The following is a 19377-nucleotide window of genomic DNA, read 5'->3' on the forward strand; positions in this document are numbered from 1 at the left end:
TCTGCCATCTACTGGTGGGGGAGCTGAACTGCACCAGTTAATTTAAATAAATAAATTAAAAAAAAAAAAAAAAAGACTGACAATGTGAAATTGAGAAACTCAACTTTATTTTGTTAACAAGAACGTGCGAAAACTCTCAAAAGGGTCCCCTTTAAAAAAGAAAGGGTGACACCTTCAACACCAGACATGTTGCTTTAACAAGTACAGACAATTCTTCCAGGGCCTCATCCTTCAGTCACGGCCTTTATAATGGTCCAAGTTTGCAAGTATCCAACCAGAAGGCCCGAGGACGGCCAGAGTCAACACAGTCAGCACGAACACGGACTCCTGCAGGTCAGCCATGTTAGCGATTCCAGGTACCATATCATTCAAAAATAAGCCAGGAATAATTTAAGAGTTCAATGTATAATTTTCCAGCCACCGACAAAAATGCGACTGAAAACCAAACAGGTCCCATTTGTAAACTTACCGCCACACCGACGTAATTTCTCGGTGTTTTGCCGTGGATATAACTTGCTTTTTGTTGAATCATTTTACTTGATCTTGGAGCAAAAGCCAGCCGGGACCCGAGGAGTCCAGCAAACAGTCCAGACATGTTCGACTCGGGAAGAAAACCGCCTCTTAGACAACAGAAACCACCGCGGCAGGATCTGGGGAGGATCCGCGCGCGCTTAGAAGTCGCTGTCCTACCACACACCTGCTAATTGGTCTGATTGCCTTCAGGCGCTATAGGAAAAAACTAAATAGCTTTGGTGGGTTCAATGTCCATGTCTGAAGTTCCCTGTGACTGTTGTTCACAAAAGCATTTATTTGAGATAAATACTCTTGTTAAGGATGTCAGAGTAGAAGTCAGGGAAAAGCTGTTAAACCGTATCTCATGTCTTCACTTCTTTAGAGTCAAGTTAGGACCTCTCCAACATATGGGTCTACATCATAAACACCCAAGTCCATACTTACATTATGAGACTTGATGATGTGGCATATACACAGCTTTGACTAATTTAACCAAAATAAAAATTTGGTAAATTGAATGGGAGTGCCCCACTCCCCCCCAGACATGCACTCAAAAGTTGTTTTTTTTTCTTTTTCATTTTTTAGTATGTTTTCATGAATCCTATACCACTGACTGAAAATGAATATGTCAGTGATAGACTCTGAGCAGCGATGGATGACTCTGGTAAAAGAGCCGAACATGGAGAGAGGCAGTTCTTTCTGTTGTTTGCAAACACTTCTTTTAGCATCGCACAGGCCAGACAATACATTGTGTTGTTAGAGTGTGTCAGTCAAGCTCCTATCCACGATGTCATGGACTGTCCTGTGTCAGTCACAGTCCTTGCTTTCAAGAGCACGGTCCGGGCTCTAAATGAATTTTATTAAAAGAAAGACTCTTTTAACGCATGGGGCCTGACACTACCACAGATGGTCGGAAAATGGGTTCACTTGGTGGCCAGTCATTATACAGAAAAATCCATTCATACCTGATTGAATCTCCATTTATCATTTATACATTTACACCAGCAACCAAGAAAAGATAGGCTAATTTAGTTAAACAAAAATCAATAAAAACAATCAACGTAGGATGTGATGCAATGCAGTTCAAAAGGCACTGGATAGCAGCAGCCTTTACCTGCAAGCAACTGTTTTAGTGCAAATAGTTCAACTTTCCTGATCCAGAGGTCAAATGGCATACTCACTTTGTGAGAGCTATGCCTAATCTACTGGAATGATTTCACTCCATTAATCTCATTTGTAACCACTTACAGTATTGGAAGACACAGAGGTAAAGACAGACTGTCACAGTTCATTGAACATTACAGGTATCCACATGAAGAGTTTGACTGATAGTTCAAATTTGTGCCCACACTGTAAATCAATCCCCCTTTGGGATAAGAAAGTTAAACAGTCGATTCTCCGACCACTGATAATGGGTCAGGTACATGGTTACACCTGATGCAAGAAAATATAGACCAGTGGCATTACTACAGCAACACAAAAACCCACAATAAAACCTATTTAGGCTAATAGTGACAGAAAGTAACCAAATACATTTACTCAAGTAATGTACTTCACTTCAGTTCTGAGGTATTTGCAGTTTCCTTCGTGTACTAGCCTACTTAATACTTCTACCCCACAACATTTCAGGGAAAAAAGGTTACATTTTATACGCAACTACATTTATTTGACGGAGAGTAAGGAGTTACTTTGCCGGGGCACCCTTTATATCTTGAAACCATAGTAAGAGTAGCTCACTCCTGTTTTAAATAGGCCTATGCAGGAGCCTACAATACCTCCTGCCTCTCTTAAGGCCTTCTGTCTTCTGTTTGTTTGTTCTGACTTTTTTTCTCTTTTCACTTGCAGTCTGGCTGTTGTTGTGAAGTAAACACCTCGGCACTGATGTCATTAATGGATTACTCTTTGATTATTCCTTGACGTGCCCCCGCGGCTCCGTGCGCCACTGGCACTCCGGTCAGAAGTGGGTCGGCTCGGCATTAGCGGGTGTGAAGCTTGTAGTCTGCGTGTTGGTTCAGTAATAAGGCTGTCTGTCTGCCTGTGTTGAATGGTTACAGTGGGTAAGGTAAGCACTCTCAGATTTTTCCTATAGTGTGGGCTAAGCTTATTTTTTGTTGTTATAGTAGACAGCTGTGAATAATATCAGCCAGGATATTTTTATGGAATTAATTTAATCAATGCTTTACCATTAAGATATAAAAACCCACGGAGTAAGAAGTGATGCAACATCACAAGGCAACAATGTGGTCTCTATTTCATTTCTTGTTGAAAATAATTGTTAGTTGGAGCCCTGCATCATTGAGTTTGTGCTTGTGCGTCACCTCTCCCTAAATACTTAAGACCCAAAAATAATGAGATAAGACTTTGTCACTCAGGAAAGGGCAGCAGAGGTGACTAGGTTTTTTGGCTGCAGCCATGGAAATGTGTCTGCAGGCTGAAAGCTTGAGCTTTGCTTGTAGCTTTTATCTTTTTAATTTGACTGCTTTGGTCTCCACCTTTCTCACCCCTTTCATCTTACCTCCCTGTCAGCCCTCTTACCTTCTCCCTTGTCCTCCTGTCCTTATCTAAACAACTGGAAGCTTTCCACCCACATAACATGGCAGAGGCCCCAGCATTTACCTCCACTGACGATGGTCTGCCTGTGCAGTGGAAACTTTCCAATCGACGCAGCAGGAAGCCTGGGTGCTCCAATATCTTTACAGGGGTCAACTTGCACCAGTTGCACAGGTTGTTCAGAACAGCAGGAGACAGAGATGCTGAACATCGGGCAAACCTAGTGTGGCGAGGGATGGATACAGATATGAAAGGAGCAGAGGAGGAGAGAGGGGATGAAGCAGGACTCGCCCAGGCCTTAGTGGGGCTCAGAGTCCGAACAAGGAATAAAGCGGGTATCAGAGTTGAAGGACACAGAGACCACAAGTGGCTCAGAGCATCAGGATATCACAGGTAAGTGACAGTGTCAAAGGGCAAGAGGCCAGAAAAAAGTAAAGAAATGATGTGAAAAGTGATGTGTAGATGAGGAGTTAGAAAGAAATGAAGTTAGAAATTCTCTTTATACCTCATTATTAGTAGTAAACTAGTTATCTGTTCTCTCTTTACTTATTAATAATGAAAAATACTGTAATCAGTTGAACTTCTTACTGTTCAAGGCCCTGTCTGATTTGGATCGAGACTCCCTCTGCACCATAAAATGCAGTGTGTAAATTGTCATGTTCTTAACAAACTCAGCATGACCTCACATGACTGTGTCCTCTTCTCTCTGCACACCATTACACCACACACACACACACACACACACACACACACACACACACACACACACACACACACACACACACACACACACACACACACTGCTTTCAACATTCCTCACTGAGACGAAATTAGATTTGTTGGAAGAGTAATGAAGTGCCACAGAACGGTAAAATGGTGGTATGAGTCTACATGGCAGTGTTGTAGTAAGAAAATGGCGTATAGCAACACATTTTTTTAGCCATGCTATTAGTGAGGCTCTAAAGGTGGCAGTGTTGGTCGGTTGGGAAAGTGGTGCACTGTCAACTACTGGATGGAAATTTTGCTGACATTCGTGCCCAAGAGGAGGAATCCCAACGACTTTGGTGATCCTCTGATTTTTCCTCTAGTGCAACCATGAAGTTGACATGTAAGGTTTTGAGTCAAATATCTCGACAACTATTAGATGGATCATCATGAAATGTGGTTCAGACAATCATGTCCTCCTCAAGAAGAACTTTGGTTACCCCGTACTGTTTGTCATCTAGCCCCATCATCAGGTCAAAACTTTAATTTTCCACTACAAATAAAAATAAGTACATTCCCATCAGCCTCAGCTGTTAGCAAATGTTAGCATGCTGATAATTGTGAGTGTGTTAGCATATTGAACTTAGCATTTAGCTCAAAGCACTGCTGTGCCTGAATACAGATCTGCTAGCATGTCTATAGGCTCTTACTGTTACTATGGTTTCAGTATCACCTAACTTTATTTCTTACCACAGAGAAATCATTCGAGTCTGCCATCTTAGAGTAGCAGTACCCTGTGGAAGTTATAACCATTTACCATTTATGCCTCCTAAAACAAAACAATCTCACCTCCAGGTCTATTTAGCAGCAGTTGTTGAGCTTTCAACAATATCGTATGATTTGCATCAGTGATGTTCCTGGAATCATCGGGTTTTTTAACCTGAACACATGAATTAACAAGTTGACACAACAGCATTTTTATGTGGGAAGGTATTGTTAGGTAGTCTGATATGATCAAAGTGTAATTTTTACGCCTGTAATAATTTAGCTAAACCAGAGTTACTTCTTTGTGTTCCAGGATTGAGGAGCCTTTATCTGACTACACTGTTGAGGATGAGGAGGCCGACCTAGCGCCAAGTCCAGGAGAATTCCTGTTGACCAGTGAGGAAGAAATCCCAAAGAACCAAAATCCTTTCAAACCCCCTTCATGGAGGTTGGGTGTGGCAAGGCAGGATGGTGCCAGAGACTCTGAATGCTACCTTCACCGCATTCTCCACTAAAAGCTGATTGGAGTTTGAGATAACACACAGTGGTAGAAGAAGCAGTGAAATCATGAAATACAGGACTAATTTTGCATGAAATGACACAATGTATTCCTACTTTTAGCACCTTCTGCTAACATGTACGCTACATGTTAGACCCAAGCACAAAAACATACCAGTAAACCTGCTCTGGGATCGGTCCAACTATTATAGGTAATTCAAACACAGGCATGTTGGCTGTAGATTAGCACAATCAAAAGAAGAAGTAAACCATTTATTCTTGAACAGAAATGGGCTGTTGTATAATGAAATAAAACTTCTGATGTACGTACATTGTGAGTACAATGCATTTTGAATTCACAGCAGGTAAAGGAGTTAACTAGACAGTTGGCACTGAACTTGCCAGATAACTCATGGTATATTATCATGGTAAAGGTGCAGAATATAGTAATGTTGCATTAAATGTTAATATTTTAAGAACACTTTAAGAGAACACTTTAACACTGTTTATTTACACATCTAGCAGATATGGAACAACATTAGCATCCAGTTGGAGTTGTGTTTCTGTCCACCTCACAAATATAAGTCAGATGTTCACTCTCTTTTAGCTCTGTTTTTGGTCTCCACAAACTCCTTAGGGAAATATTGGGCTCTAGCTACTGAGTGCTCCACTTACTTCACCTACTGTGTCCGTCTACTGTTTGTTGCTGAACAGGCAGTGACTTTGTAAGGGCTTTTTCACTGAAAACAGCTGCCTGCAGTGGCTGGAAACAATGCTGATGAGAGCTGTGAGAATGAACCATAACAGTAAAGTTGCGGGCAGTAAAACCAAACCAATGAGCTGAAAGACGCTGAAACGCTCTGTCAAGCTAAAAGGAATGGCAGCCAGGTGATAATTTTCTGTAGATTCATCACTACAAGCAGCTCTTTTCACATACACCTTGTTATTTAATTCACGGTTAATATAAAAATATTGATTATAGCAGCCTAAAAAGGCATGATTTGATTGACTATAACCATTATTGTTGGCCTATTAAATTTTTCTAACATTACCTGCAGTTGTATTTATAAGCAGTATAAATTAACAGAATGCAGTGAAGCATTTGAATTCTGGCTAATATTTTCATATTTGTGTTTTGTGACCATGTCTGACCGTAAACTTTTCTCATTCACAGACAACACAAGCCATCTGTATTAATTGAATATGTTTTAATTATAATCTATCATTAAATATTACATACAAATTATACAGTGCATTGTCACAATACATTTCATGTCAGTTCAGTACAGCAGAAAGTTACTTCGTTGTTTACTTAGGTCCACACCACGACCCATAAAATTAACAGAAATCAACATGACCGGGACAAACAGGAGCTTGTGGACTGGGAATCACCAACCCCTCCCTCTGCCTGCTTGCAGATGAGATAATTTTGTCCTCTTCACCAACTTTTTAACTCATTCCTGTGAGGGGACAAAATTAGGTGAGCCAGTCATACTAATCTGAGTTTAACAAACAGTTTGTTTCTTTAACCAAAAACTGCCTCTGCTTTCCAACATCAGACCAGATGACTTGCAGATCCTAATCTAAACAGTTAGGAGGAGCAATGACAAACTGTGAAACCAGTTCACATGGCTTGTGTTCACTGTGTAAAGACACCCATGAGTTGCCAAGATCCAAAATCTTTAAGACATTACCAATGAGCACCTCTCTAATTTGTTTAAAAAAAACAAACACTGATCTTCACTGGTGTCTTTGATGCTTTCACCAGCCCCTTGCTTTTAACTGCATGGGAGGGAATATGTAGGTGAATATTAAAGGCAGAGAGGTATGAAGGAAAAAAAAAACATGGAATGCAATGCCTCCCATCCAAAAACAGAAGTATGAGAGGCTTTTCACTGGCGTGCATATGTGTGAGCAACATTATGTGCACCCAGGAGTCCAACAGAAAAGTCTGACATCTCGCTGAAATCGTTCTCTCTCGCAGGAAGGTACACAATCGTCATCATTTAGGCATTAATTCTTCACTGACATTCACACAAGGCACAGAGGCTAAAAGGAAAGAAATGTTGTGAAGTTCTTCCTCTTTTGGCCTCATCTCTCCCCCCATTCGCCCAACCTCTGTAACCAAAATATCCATAAGGAGAGGAGGGGAGGGTGATAACAATATCCATTTTCAGGACAAAAACCTGCAGATCTCTCAGATTCTGTCCTCTGTTCCACAACACATCTCACTCCTTTCCCTGCTCCGGCTTCCTGCTGTTCCTCCTCTTCCTACTTGCTGCTCCGTTCCTACCACCAGGTGAAGAAGGGTCTTCTGCTCTGGAAACTCTGTGTGTAGGACTCACTGTTGGCTCTCTGAGGTGCTCTTGCTGTTTCAACGATTACTGGGGGCATCTGGACCAACTGGAGGGGTGTTTTACCATCTTTCAGGGCTTGGCACAGGTTCAGGATCTTAGTATGAAAAGGGGGATGGAAAAAGTATGTTAAAATAAAAACACTTCAAAGCAAAGACACTCATCCAAGGAAGAACAGTTTGTTTTATGTTAAAATGGCTGAAAAAGAAGTGGTAAAACCATTTTTTTTTTCAGGAGTATGACATCCCCTGTTTGGCTTCAGGTTTAGATTTTGTTTTCTAGATAGAAAACATTTTTTTAGATTTTTTTTAGATATGAAAGGAGAAAACTCACCTGCCCCCTCATAACGGCTACTTGTCTGTGAAACTGTCCTCTGTCGAAACCGGGGTCTTTCTGCACGACACAGCAGACAAAACATGCATGTTATACATAATTTTTACAGCCACAGAAATGATTTTCCCTCCTCTCCAGCATTTGCCCCTATTTCAAAGTCTGCATCCATTTCTCAGCCAGATGCTCAAATTTCTCTTCTTCACATCATTCTTCACCATTCTCCACATAGATGTTGCTGAATACTTAAACCAAGTCCCTCGTTACCTTGAATAGTTCATAGAGGTCCTCTTCCAGGTCTTTGATGAAATTTGGGTCGGAGAGTTTGGGCAGGACCAGCTCTCTGATTTCCTGGGAGAAAGGAACTTTGGCCTGGGAAAGCCATGCCCAGTAGAACGGGTCTGGTAATTGGACAATGAAACTGTGAATTAACAATTATATACACTATGTGTAAACACTTAGAAAGTTACTAATACGGTGACAGAATAGCTGAACTATCTTAGTATTTCCTGGAAAAAACTACTTTACATAAAACTTTGAGTGCAAATGGAAATGAGGTGAAGAGTAATAAAATTGATATACGTATATAGATATATAAGTAATAGAGAATTATATAAATATATAAGATACAGGATTAATGTAACAGAGATGCTATAGCAGCTTTCACTGAACACACTGTTGAAAAGGGAGAGGGTCTTTCTTCAAAAGCATGAATTACATCCAGCCGAGGGCGGGAAGTGATTGGTTAAAACAAAGTCAGTGTAGGCGCTCACAGGCTCTCCAGGAGTCGGGGTGTTTGAGGGGGAAGGCAAGGCCGTTGTCTATTGCTGCCAACTTGATGATGGGATCCTTTACTACTACCCAGTCTGTGTCCTGCAGAGGGCGTGAGGGTACAGGCAGGAATTCAATTTTAATCAATCATTTAAAAAAGACATGTTGTAGGCAGAACATAAAACATGTATTCAGCCGTAGCATCGCCATTTCAAAAATGCATATCAAGTTTTTGACAGTGTGATGACCGTGTATCCTCACCCTGTTCCCAACAGGGTCCATGGGACAGTCGTACTTCAGCAACCAGTTGTCATTCCCCCTGTCTGCAACCACAAATAATGGATTCAAAATCAACCCAGAGTAACAAAGCCTGTGGTAAGTATTTCAATTTCTCTCAGTAGGATACATTCAAGACTGTCAATGACTATGTAACAGCATCTTAATCCGTGGTGGATGAAGTGATGAGATCTTTACTTGAATGAAAGTAGCAATGCCATACTCTAAAAGCTAGAAGTGTAGAAGAAGTATCAAAAGTAAAATTACTTCTCAAGAGCAGTTACCTCCATTCAGTCCATCCAGCTGCCAACATCATTTTCTGTACTTTTAATATTGTACTATTTCTCCAATTTAATTTGGATCAGTGTATTCCCTACTTTTTATTGATGGGTAGTTTAAAATCAATGTATCGTATCTTGATCTGAACTAGTAGCTATAGCTGTCACATAAAAGTAGTGGAGTATGAGTATGAAGTAGCAGAAAATGGAAACACTTAAGTAAAGTACAAGTACCCTAAGATCATACTTAAGTACAGTACTTGAGTAAATGTACGTAGTTACTTTCCACCACGGATCTGAATAACACTATAAATTAAAAAGTCATCTTTGCTCTATTTTTCTAAAGAAATTTCCCGACTGAAAATTGGGACCACTTGCCTGTGTTCCTGATGATGTAATCAAGGACTACGAGCCGCTCAAACTGCAGCTGGAGCTGACGGTTGGTGTTTTCCGGCAAAGGCTCCGCTTCGAACCTCCGCAGCCAGAAATCCGCATCCTTGTAACCATCAACAAAGAGCTGGAATGATCCAACCTGGTGGAAGTGAAACAGATCGAGGTGTTTCTGTTACAAACAGTACACAGATTTTTGCTTTCAGTTTTTTTTTTTACATTGTAATGCCGCTGTCATTAATCTGCTGAACAGAGTTAAAACAAAAATCCCCCATAAAACTCTTCACACTTTTCCTACTTTGCCTTGTAATTTTTTGTTTGAAAGCCCCCAAAACACCTACTAAATGGATCCTATGGTGCGACTGTTTTCTCAACTGTTCTTTCCAACATCAAGAATAAACTTTGAACCTTGGTGTATTTTTGATATTCATGTGAGTCCAAGACCAAACACAGATATTGTGACAGCACATCTGTGTATTTCCAGTGCAGCTAAAATTGCATTTGATGCCAGAAATGAACCATTAACAGTAAATATCACAAATAATGCCATTTACGGGCAACACATTTATACCCTCTCTCATGGGTTTTTCAAAGTCATTCAGAGAGAAATCAAAAAATGAATAAGTGATGTTAAAGAAGACGACACATAATAACTGTTCACTGAACATTATCAACTAACATCAGTTTTAATTTCAAGATTTTTAGGCGTGAACTTTCCTTTAACAGTCGATAGATGAATTGTGCATATTTGGTGAATAATACACAGAAATTCATCGCTGAATGAAGTCACAGGTGTAATAACAATTTGTTAGAGTACCTTTGGAGGAAGTCCAATCCTGTGGAAGCGCTGCCCAACTTTAGGCACCTTCTCCAGGGCTAGCCTTTTTCCTCGAGACTTGACCCTGTCTATGGCACTGTAGTTGAATGTTTCACTAGCCAGGTACACCACCTTAAGGGTACAAGATGCATTAGGAAGGGGAAAATGTCATCTTGTAATGCTGTGGTATCACTGTGTGTGTCCATACCTTGGTCCTGGGAACGATGTTGAGCTCCAGTTTCTGATCAACCAGGCTGGCCCCGGCCTCTGAGAGGTAACCCTGGTTCAGGACCAAACAGTCACGACCAAAACAGCAGGGACAACACAGTTTCTGGAGCCACTTAGTCCACTTCGGGTTCAGCTGGCCATAGGGCTCTTCATTTTTGGGTTTGAACACACCTATGATCTTCTGTGGAGGGAGAAAGTGTACGGAAAATGAAAATGAAATGCAGATAGAGAGGTTCAAAATTTGAATATTTAGGAATGGAGAAAAATGACCGGTAACTGTCCACGGTAAGTCACATGAACTGAAGCTGTCCACAGCCACTGTGTTCTGTAGAAAATGAAACTACAAACATTCTTTATATCCTATAGCTATAGATTTGGGTGCAGTGTCACTTTAAAGTTGTATACAGACATCACATGTCGCATTATGCGAGCATGACTGACATACACCGACTACAACATGAAACTTGGTCATAGAAGTGAATTATATCCTCACACAGAGAGCTAGCACATGACTACTAAGCACACTGGTGACTAACTGAAGAAACCTGGGTGGGGGTGGGGGGGTGGGCTGGCAAGGGGAGCAGATCATTGGATACAAACCTCACGCAATGAGCCTAGAATTTCTGTTTTGTAAGCTTCTAATGAGTGGAGAACGTTGCACATAAAAGACCTGGATTATCTTGTCTTAAACGGACTGAAAATACAATTGAAAAGACTGAGGATCCGGCCACAAGGCCCAAGACACACTTCCTTTTTCTTTTTAACGTAGACAGAACACAACACACACTGTAGACAGGGACAAGGTGGGAGGAGAGTGTCTGCACGTTGCTCAAGACTTCTACTGGTCGACTCCAGAAGTGGGTTGACCAGTAAATTTACATCAGAGTTTACTGCCAGTAATGTGGCATGTTTAGAAAGAGTGAGGTGATGTTGTAAAGGGCACTCCATAATGATCCATGTGGTGTTTCCTTGATTTCTCTTGACTGTGTAGCAATTTGAAAATGTTGTAAAGCGCTTGCAATAATAAAGTAATTACAATCGCTGCAATTAATCAGACTTGTGTGCTCATTATCTTCTGTTTGATCAGATGCTTAGGACTTTGTTCTTTGCCCAGAAATACAATACAGAGAAAGAAAAAAAAAAAAAACGGGAAAACTATGTGACGGGTGACAGAGCGTGACATCTGTGACTGTGTGTGCTTGCTGACATCAGTGTGACAGCTGGTCAGAGATGGGGGTTCAACTGACAGGATACTACTACTGCTTCATCAGAAAGATCTGAAGTGATGAACACCTGCTAGCACAGCAGTAGTGCCATTGAAGATAAAATCCCTTTGGGGGAGCTAAACAACTGGATCGAAAAGTTACAAAAATACTAAAATGTGGATGTAAATGTTGATTCTCTCTTCAGGAAATACATGCAACGTATTCAAATCATTTAGTAGCTTTGGTGTAAGCCAGCAAATTTGACAAGTTGTCTACATATCTCTGATTGAGAACCTTCTGTCATGCATTAAATACATTAAATGCTGGTGAGGGTCTTCAACATGGCCAGTAAACTAATCAGGAAGCCACAGGGCTCTCTGGGAACACAGGGTGAGGAGGAGGGCTCTGTTTATCACCAGAAAAGCCTACATCCCCTAAACTGATAGGTGTTATAGGATGACTTTGGCAACAAAGCAAAAACCAGCAATTGTTTTAGTCAATTCTTAGAGACTCAGGCTGTTTTTATTTAAACTTTGTGTATTATATTTCATTACTTGGATTATTTATACTGCCAGTGTTGTTGTTATGTGCTGTGCATGTATGTTTTTATGAGCTGCGGATAGCCCGAATGCAATTTTACACCTTGGTGGACAATAAAGTTGTATCCTATCCCAAGAATTGGTTGTTTCTTGGTTTTAATATGACAACGTAGGTTCATGTTTGTTTGCATGCCTTATAGCCTATTTGCCAAGTCATCACAGGCTAGTTGGAAGAGGCCTTTCGCAGAAGCGACCAACACTTTCATCAATACACTCTAGCGTTCTCTCAGTCAGGCAGTCAGTGCATTTTACACAAACCACTTCAGATTCAAGGATTTGCCGTCAGTTAACATAAGGGGCCGACAGCATTGCAGCAACTGTCGGTAATCGGTGTGAGTTAGCAGCTGTTCTCCTTACCCCCTGTGAGTCTTTGACGAAATAGCTCCCACTGGATCCCTGGTAGATCCTCTCCGGGTAGATCCCCTCCTCTATGGCTCGCTCGGCCTTTCGGATGATCTCTCTGAACTCGGGATCCTCCGGGAACTCGTTCCTGTGCGGCTCCCGCGGCGAGCTCCCGCGGTCCCGGTCCAGCAGCGGCTGTCTCTCCCGGCTGCGTCCCGGACTACCGGCCGGGATGCGCACCACGGAGCCCGGTGTGCCGCCAAACGCTCCCCGCGGGCTGGTGGGCTCTGTGGGACAGTAGGTGAAATCACCGGAGTCCCGGAGAGGGGAGACAAGCGGACTCGTCTCGTCCATGTCTTTAGAGGTGGGCGAGGAGTAATTTTAACTCCTGAGGAAAGAGAAGGAAGAAAAAAAGAGGACAAAACAGAAGAGGGAAAGAAAGTAGGACGGTTGTTTTGTTGGCTAGTACTGACGCTGGCTAACAAGGAAACACAGGAGGAAAAAAAAAGTAAAATCAGATGACTGTCAGCTTCCGGGAAAAGGCAGGACCCGTTGAGTGTTTTGATTTTTAACCAATCAGCGTTCAAATGCTGCTGTCAACAACCTAATCTCTAGCGCTGATTGGACGTAAATATTCCGCCCAGGGAAGGCATGTGAGAATATATTTAATCCAATCATTTAACTCCATATAAAAACAAAAAACAAAAACATTTGCTAAAATGTACAGCGTTATTATGGGACTGAGGGATGATCGTTTCACTTACAGCTATCAGACTGGTAAATCTCTGCAGAATCTAGATATAAGAAGCTAAATTCAGCTGCAAATTATTTTAAAGCCCTATATTAAAGTGCTCTGTTAATTCTTTTGAGACAGTTAAATAATTAAATGAAGATCAAGAGTGTAAAGCTGCAAAATTACGCCACAATCTGCTGTTTTCTAATAACAGCTATTTTATTTGTTAGCGCCATCTCATAAAAATGGTATCATTGAGAAAATACTATTGTGAGACTGCTATGCTTGCAGCCACGCAGCATTCAGACTGCACTATGATCATCTTTTTGGTGCATTCAATGTGATGTAATTGGGACAGCATTATCTTGTAGGTATCAACCTAACAGAGGTGTGGGTGCTGTTCCATCTGCACAGCTGTGGTGGTTGATCATTTCACCCTGACAATCAATGAAGATACCAGCAGCACACAGGAAGGTAAAAATGCAGGGCATCTTGGTGGCCTTGTGTTTAAGGCCTTTGGAACTTGTCATGTCCCTCTCTCTACCTCTCTGTCCCTTTCCCCTCTGCCAAAATACCAACAATGTCAAATGAACGTAAGTTTACAATCAGTCCAGTTTAAGTTTTGCTTTCATATGTTCACATCATGGACTGTGCTCCTGCGCTGAAAATGCTGAATGGCAAACTTTGACTATTCTCTGGATTTAGCGTCATACTCAAGTAACACTTAAACTGGGCAGATTCTGGTTTGAATGGGGGACTGCTGAAGGAAGTTCATCCTGACATTTTCCACAACAAAAAAAATCAGTCTTGTGGTTGTCAATTTTGAAAAATCCAATGAGTAATACAGTCAGTATCTGTCGTAGCTGGGGAAGTCCAAGTCATGTCTCAAGTCCATGAGGTCTGCATAAGTTCTCATGAGCTAACTGCAAATTAGAAGCTACGAGTCCAGGGTTCGGCTTTCTAAAATGATGCAATCGCAGCTATCAGATAGCTTTTCTACTACACATGTGAGTAAATCATACAGATGTGCTGTTATTTGAACAGTGTCTGCGGTGTGTGTAGCATTATCTTGTGGCTGGTTATTATTTGGATATATGTATATGAGTATTTTTTTTCCCACGTACTATGGTGATTATTCGTGTTATTTTTCTGTGTAAGAAGGCTTTTCTCTGCTTTTTTCCATATATGCATCAACGCCAGCCTGGCCTTCAGGAGGCACCGGCCGGCCGGCCGTGTGGACGTGCCGCTGCGCGCATCCTCCTGCCTCCCTCCTCCTCCTCCGAGCGCGCACAGCTCGCCTGCTCATTGGTGGAAACCAGCAGGGCGAGAGGAAAAGAGCTCGTGTCGTGAGAATTGTCAAGTTCAGCCAGGCCAGCCAACCCCACAGAGCCAGTGCTGCATCGGACGCCACACCACTCCACACCGCCAAAAATACCGCGCCCGCTTCTCTGTAGCCGCCCTCGGGGATTCGGCGAAGTCAGGACAACTCTGCGGACGTTGCTGCCGCATTTTAGGAAGAGTCATTTACCCCAAAGTTTCCGGAAATACACCGCAGAGGGCATCGGTGTGGCGATGGCTGCGTACAAGCTGGTCCTGATCCGCCACGGGGAGAGCTGCTGGAACCAGGAGAACCGCTTCTGCGGCTGGTTCGACGCGGACCTGAGTGAGACCGGGGAGCAGGAGGCAAAGAGAGGAGGACAGGCCCTGAAAGGTATAGTAACGGATAATGTCACAGGGCTTAATCGGGCTTTCTCTCGGTTTTAAGCCGCCGCAAGCCAGTGCTTATGCAACGCTACCGGATGGGGAAACAGGTAGTAGGCCCACTGCGCCACAAACAGGCAGCAGGGACGAGAGAGTAGGGATGGGAGTGACTAGATCATTGTGTTTTTGCGGCTAGGTGGTTGCTGTTGGGCTTTGAAACTAAAGAACTGCTGTAGTCAGGCATTTGTGGGAGAATTTACATGCTACGAAAGGCTTGATCAGACATCTGTCAGTCAGGCACAGATCACAGTCTCCCTGCTGGACTCCCACACACCGTCCCAGACAGACGGGGCCGCCCTTGGTGTAATAAGCATCCTTGTTTTCAGGTTTTCCCTACAGCTGTCATTTTCAAATAAAGAGAATAATCCTGATTTGTCTTTGCATAAATAATATAAACTGTGTGCTCTTCTTACTTAGCATTTTAGAAATGGTAAAGACATGTTACTCAGATCTAAGGAAGAGTGTAGAAAAAGGACAGGCTGCTGAGGACAGTTTTACAAAACGTCTCAGTCCTTCACATTATTTGACTTATTTCTCTCTCTGCAGCACACACACACGCACACACTCCTGTAGGTTTTCTGCGAGCCAAAAATCCTCTGCTGGCAGAATCCTCGGAGCCCACAGTCTGCCTGTGTCCTATGGTCTGCACTGCAACTGACTAAGCAAAAGCAGATGTATAAATGTTAGTATTAGAGAATTAAGAAAGGACTTGTAGCTCATTTGGATTTGAATGCAGCTCTACAGTTACTAATTAGAGAAACCCCTCCCTTTGTCTCAAATGCCGATATATAAATTCGCATTTACATTCTTTTTCCTGTCCTCACTCTGATTCACCTCAGATGCTGGCTATGAATTTGATATTTGCTACACCTCTGTCCTGAAGAGGGCCATCCGCACCCTGTGGTTTGTTCTGGACAGCATTGACCAGATGTGGCTCCCCGTCCACCGGACCTGGCGCCTCAACGAGCGCCACTACGGTGGCCTGACGGGGCTGAACAAGGCTGAAACGGCAGCCAAACATGGAGAAGCCCAGGTCAAGATCTGGAGGCGCTCTTTTGACATTCCTCCCCCACCCATGGATGAGGGGCACGACTACTATCAGACCATAAGCAAGGTGACACTGCAGTAAAATATTGTCTCTTTCTCTCTTACCAATGCAGACATCTTTATTACATCAGTGCAGGGCCACAGGACTGCAACACATGTGACAGCATTAACTCTGTCTTCTGCTGTAGGACCGGCGATATGCTGACCTGACGGAGGACCAGCTTCCCTCCTGTGAGAGTCTCAAGGACACCATCGCCAGGGCACTGCCCTTCTGGAACGAAGAAATCGTTCCCCAGATCAAAGAGGGAAAGAGGGTGCTGATTGCCGCTCATGGCAACAGTCTCCGGGGCATCGTGAAGCATCTTGAGGGTAAGAGACAGAGCAGAGACGTATGAGGCACTGCTCAGAGCCACAAGTATTTTTCTCTTTGAAACTACCATTGTAAAATTAGCACTTATTGATAACCTTTAGTATTACTCAGCACTGAATCAAGGAGTTTCCTGTTTAATTAAACTATCACAAAATCACAGTCTGAATTGATTACAGTTGCTGAATTTATTTAATGCATTTTTACAAAACTCATTATCTTTGCTTCAACTGGGGCAGGCTGAAGTTTCTGAGCTTCAGTGGTTGAATCTTTCTTATCGCTGTTTGTTAGTTGTTAGTATTTCACTTCTGACATTTTAATATAAACCAGAATTTCTTTTGACAAAATTGCAAATTCTACTGAAGATTTAAATGCGACTTTCATGCTTCTTCAAGTGTTGAAAAGACACCGTCACGTTAACCCTCCGTCCAGTATCATTCCCCAATGCTCAGCCCCGAAAAAGGATGTAACGTTATGTTCTAGGATTGGAATAAAAAATAAATAATTAGCAGAGCAATCATAGACTATGCATGATGACGCATCACTAGATTAATGACTTTTCCATTTCCAAACTCACTCTTTCTATTGGCTGATTTCGCACATGTGCGCAATCTGAGTTGAACAGAGGTGAAGTCTGTCCTATGAGTTTAGCAGAACTGGCCAGGAAATTGCACCAAAATGGAAACGCTTGAATTTGTCACTTGTACAGGTTTCAAATGAAGTCAACGGGAGACAAAGCAAATATTCACTCGGCAGAAGTGTAACGTTACTGAATCTTTATAGCTGGAGGGAAAGGGGAAATGATTAAAAATGTTGGGATGGGGCGTGATTGTATAATAATGCTCAAAGGAATGAATATTCATAGTAAATTCTCTGTGACATGAATGTGACATTGACTGAGTTTTGTGGGCTTGTTTCTATTTAATCTTGCGAACAATAGCCCAGCTAGCATCAATCGTCACACATCTGCAGTGAAGCCCTTCCGCTTCAATCTACAGAAGCATGAAAGGCATACAGACGCAAATGGATTGTAAACCCTGTATGTCTGTCATTGTTTCCCAGGGATGTCAGAGGAGGCCATCATGGAGCTGAACCTGCCCACAGGCATCCCCATTGTCTATGAGCTGGACAAGAACCTGAAGCCTATAGGACCCATGCAGTTCCTGGGAGACGAGGAGACGGTCAAGAAGGCCATGGAAGCTGTGGCTGCTCAGGGCAAAGCCAAGAAATAGACTCACCCTCCCTCAGGGGTCTAGATTACAGATCAGTCATTTGCTGTCCAGTTATCAACTTAAAAGAAGGTCATTGACTGTTCGTGTCATCACAAACATGCACAAACACAATGTGCACTTTATTCTAATAATACCCATCTTTCACGCAAACATACAAACTGGTGTTTGATTTGATTGGTCGTTAGTTTTTGACGTACTGAAACACACATTTCATTATTAGACTATGGATATCTGCTGTAATTTGGTTTACGCACTGACCAAAAACTGCAAATTAGGGACCAGTGGATAGGAGCAAACATAGACTAAACCTGCAGAGTCATCCCAAGTACTCGTTCCTAAATTATGATCTGTGTAGGCGAAGCTCAGTGGGAACAGTATAACCTATAAAGTAACACTGGCTGCTGTCAAAAGGGCAATCTGATACGTTCTGCACTGCTGAATTTTGTTTGCTGTGGCATTGTGAGAAAAAGAATAAATATTGTGAGCTATTATGTGCTGTAATTGGTGTCGGATGTGTTTTTTCAATATAGCTGTTCACTCTGTCCTTTTGAATCATATGTTATGGAGAAAGTGGTCGGGTGCAGTCTCTCATGAAAAATAACGGTAAATATATTTGTTTTAAAAAGAAACTAAGATACACAGACAATACGAGTCACAGTTAAGGCAGTGTTGAATGCCAGACATTAACTGTAAGTCCCTACATAAATCCTTCAGGGATGCATTTTTTACACCCTAGAATATAGCATTAACCATTTTTGGGATGGAACTTTCAAATGTGCTGTAATGTTGTAAATGTTTTAAATAAATATCCCATCATGGATTCTTCTGCAGTATTTCCCCCCACTGCTCTTAGACAGGGCCCAATCCTTTTAGACATTGTATGCAAAAGTTTGGACACCCCTGGGCAAATTACATATTTTCATTACTTTTGAAGTGAATCCAACCCCTGCAGCAAGCAGACATTTAGAAAATTAAATTCTTTAGGTCGGTCATGGTGGATTTTGAGGTATGCTTCGGATCATTGTCCTGTTGAAGAAGCCTGCGTCTTTTCAGTTTCATTTGCATCCAGAATTTGCAAATATTTAGTGGAATCCATTCTTTCTTCTATCTGTGTAATATTTCCACCCCCGTGGTTAACAGTTGGCAAAGGGGTGTTATTAACTACTGGCCTGGCACATGCCACAATTGCTGTTTATTATTATTATTTATATTATTTTTATCATTATCTATATATTATTATATTAGTATTTTATATATTTTTTTTGAAATGCTAAATCACATTTACACTCAACAAGTGTTACATGAGACTAGATGTGGCATGATGTTTGATTTTTCTGTCAGTGATTTTTTGCATCTTAGAGTTGATGCCTTAGAGCATAATTCTGCAAATGTGAAATTATGGATTTATTCATTTATTTATAGACACCACCATTACTTGTTGACATGATTTAGAAGTGGTCATGATTAGTAAAATCAAAATTACGTGTCAGGGAGCACTACAAAAAAATGTTATTAGATTATATGTATGGTTTTGTATTGACATGCAGAACTGTCAAAAACTTGCCCCAATTACCCCCTATTTTAATCGATAATTATCAGTAATAAAAAAGTGATTA

General features: G+C 41.8%; 3 protein-coding genes and 1 long non-coding RNA gene across 4 annotated transcripts; 2 read left to right on the top strand and 2 right to left on the bottom strand.

The window, feature by feature from the left end:
- Window positions 1-85: 85 nt before the first annotated feature.
- Window positions 86-722, bottom strand: LOC120800314. Its single transcript, XR_005708967.1, has 2 exons — window positions 470-722; window positions 86-327 (listed from the first exon to the last, which is right to left on the bottom strand). It is a non-coding gene; the product is annotated as an uncharacterized LOC120800314 (long non-coding RNA).
- Window positions 289-5367, top strand: avpi1 (arginine vasopressin induced 1). The gene is made up of 4 exons (XM_040146330.1): window positions 289-356; window positions 2359-2575; window positions 3040-3456; window positions 4847-5367. The coding sequence occupies exons 3-4, from the start codon at window positions 3107-3109 to the stop codon at window positions 5046-5048; spliced, it is 552 nt and encodes a 183-aa protein (XP_040002264.1). The 5' UTR covers window positions 289-356; window positions 2359-2575; window positions 3040-3106; the 3' UTR covers window positions 5049-5367.
- An 899-nt stretch (window positions 5368-6266) lies between these two features.
- On the bottom strand, window positions 6267-13172 carry pi4k2a (phosphatidylinositol 4-kinase type 2 alpha). Its single transcript, XM_040147504.1, has 9 exons — window positions 12637-13172; window positions 10456-10656; window positions 10248-10379; window positions 9419-9572; window positions 8748-8809; window positions 8489-8588; window positions 7983-8116; window positions 7719-7778; window positions 6267-7482 (listed from the first exon to the last, which is right to left on the bottom strand). The coding sequence occupies exons 1-9, from the start codon at window positions 12973-12975 to the stop codon at window positions 7321-7323; spliced, it is 1344 nt and encodes a 447-aa protein (XP_040003438.1). The 5' UTR covers window positions 12976-13172; the 3' UTR covers window positions 6267-7320.
- A 1487-nt stretch (window positions 13173-14659) lies between these two features.
- On the top strand, window positions 14660-18262 carry pgam1b (phosphoglycerate mutase 1b). The gene is made up of 4 exons (XM_040147429.1): window positions 14660-15065; window positions 15955-16229; window positions 16351-16531; window positions 17592-18262. The coding sequence occupies exons 1-4, from the start codon at window positions 14927-14929 to the stop codon at window positions 17759-17761; spliced, it is 765 nt and encodes a 254-aa protein (XP_040003363.1). The 5' UTR covers window positions 14660-14926; the 3' UTR covers window positions 17762-18262.
- The last annotated feature ends 1115 nt before the right edge of the window (window positions 18263-19377 follow it).

Source organism: Xiphias gladius, chromosome 15 (genome assembly GCF_016859285.1).
Source record: "Xiphias gladius isolate SHS-SW01 ecotype Sanya breed wild chromosome 15, ASM1685928v1, whole genome shotgun sequence".
NCBI classification, from domain to species: Eukaryota; Metazoa; Chordata; class Actinopteri; order Istiophoriformes; family Xiphiidae; genus Xiphias; species Xiphias gladius.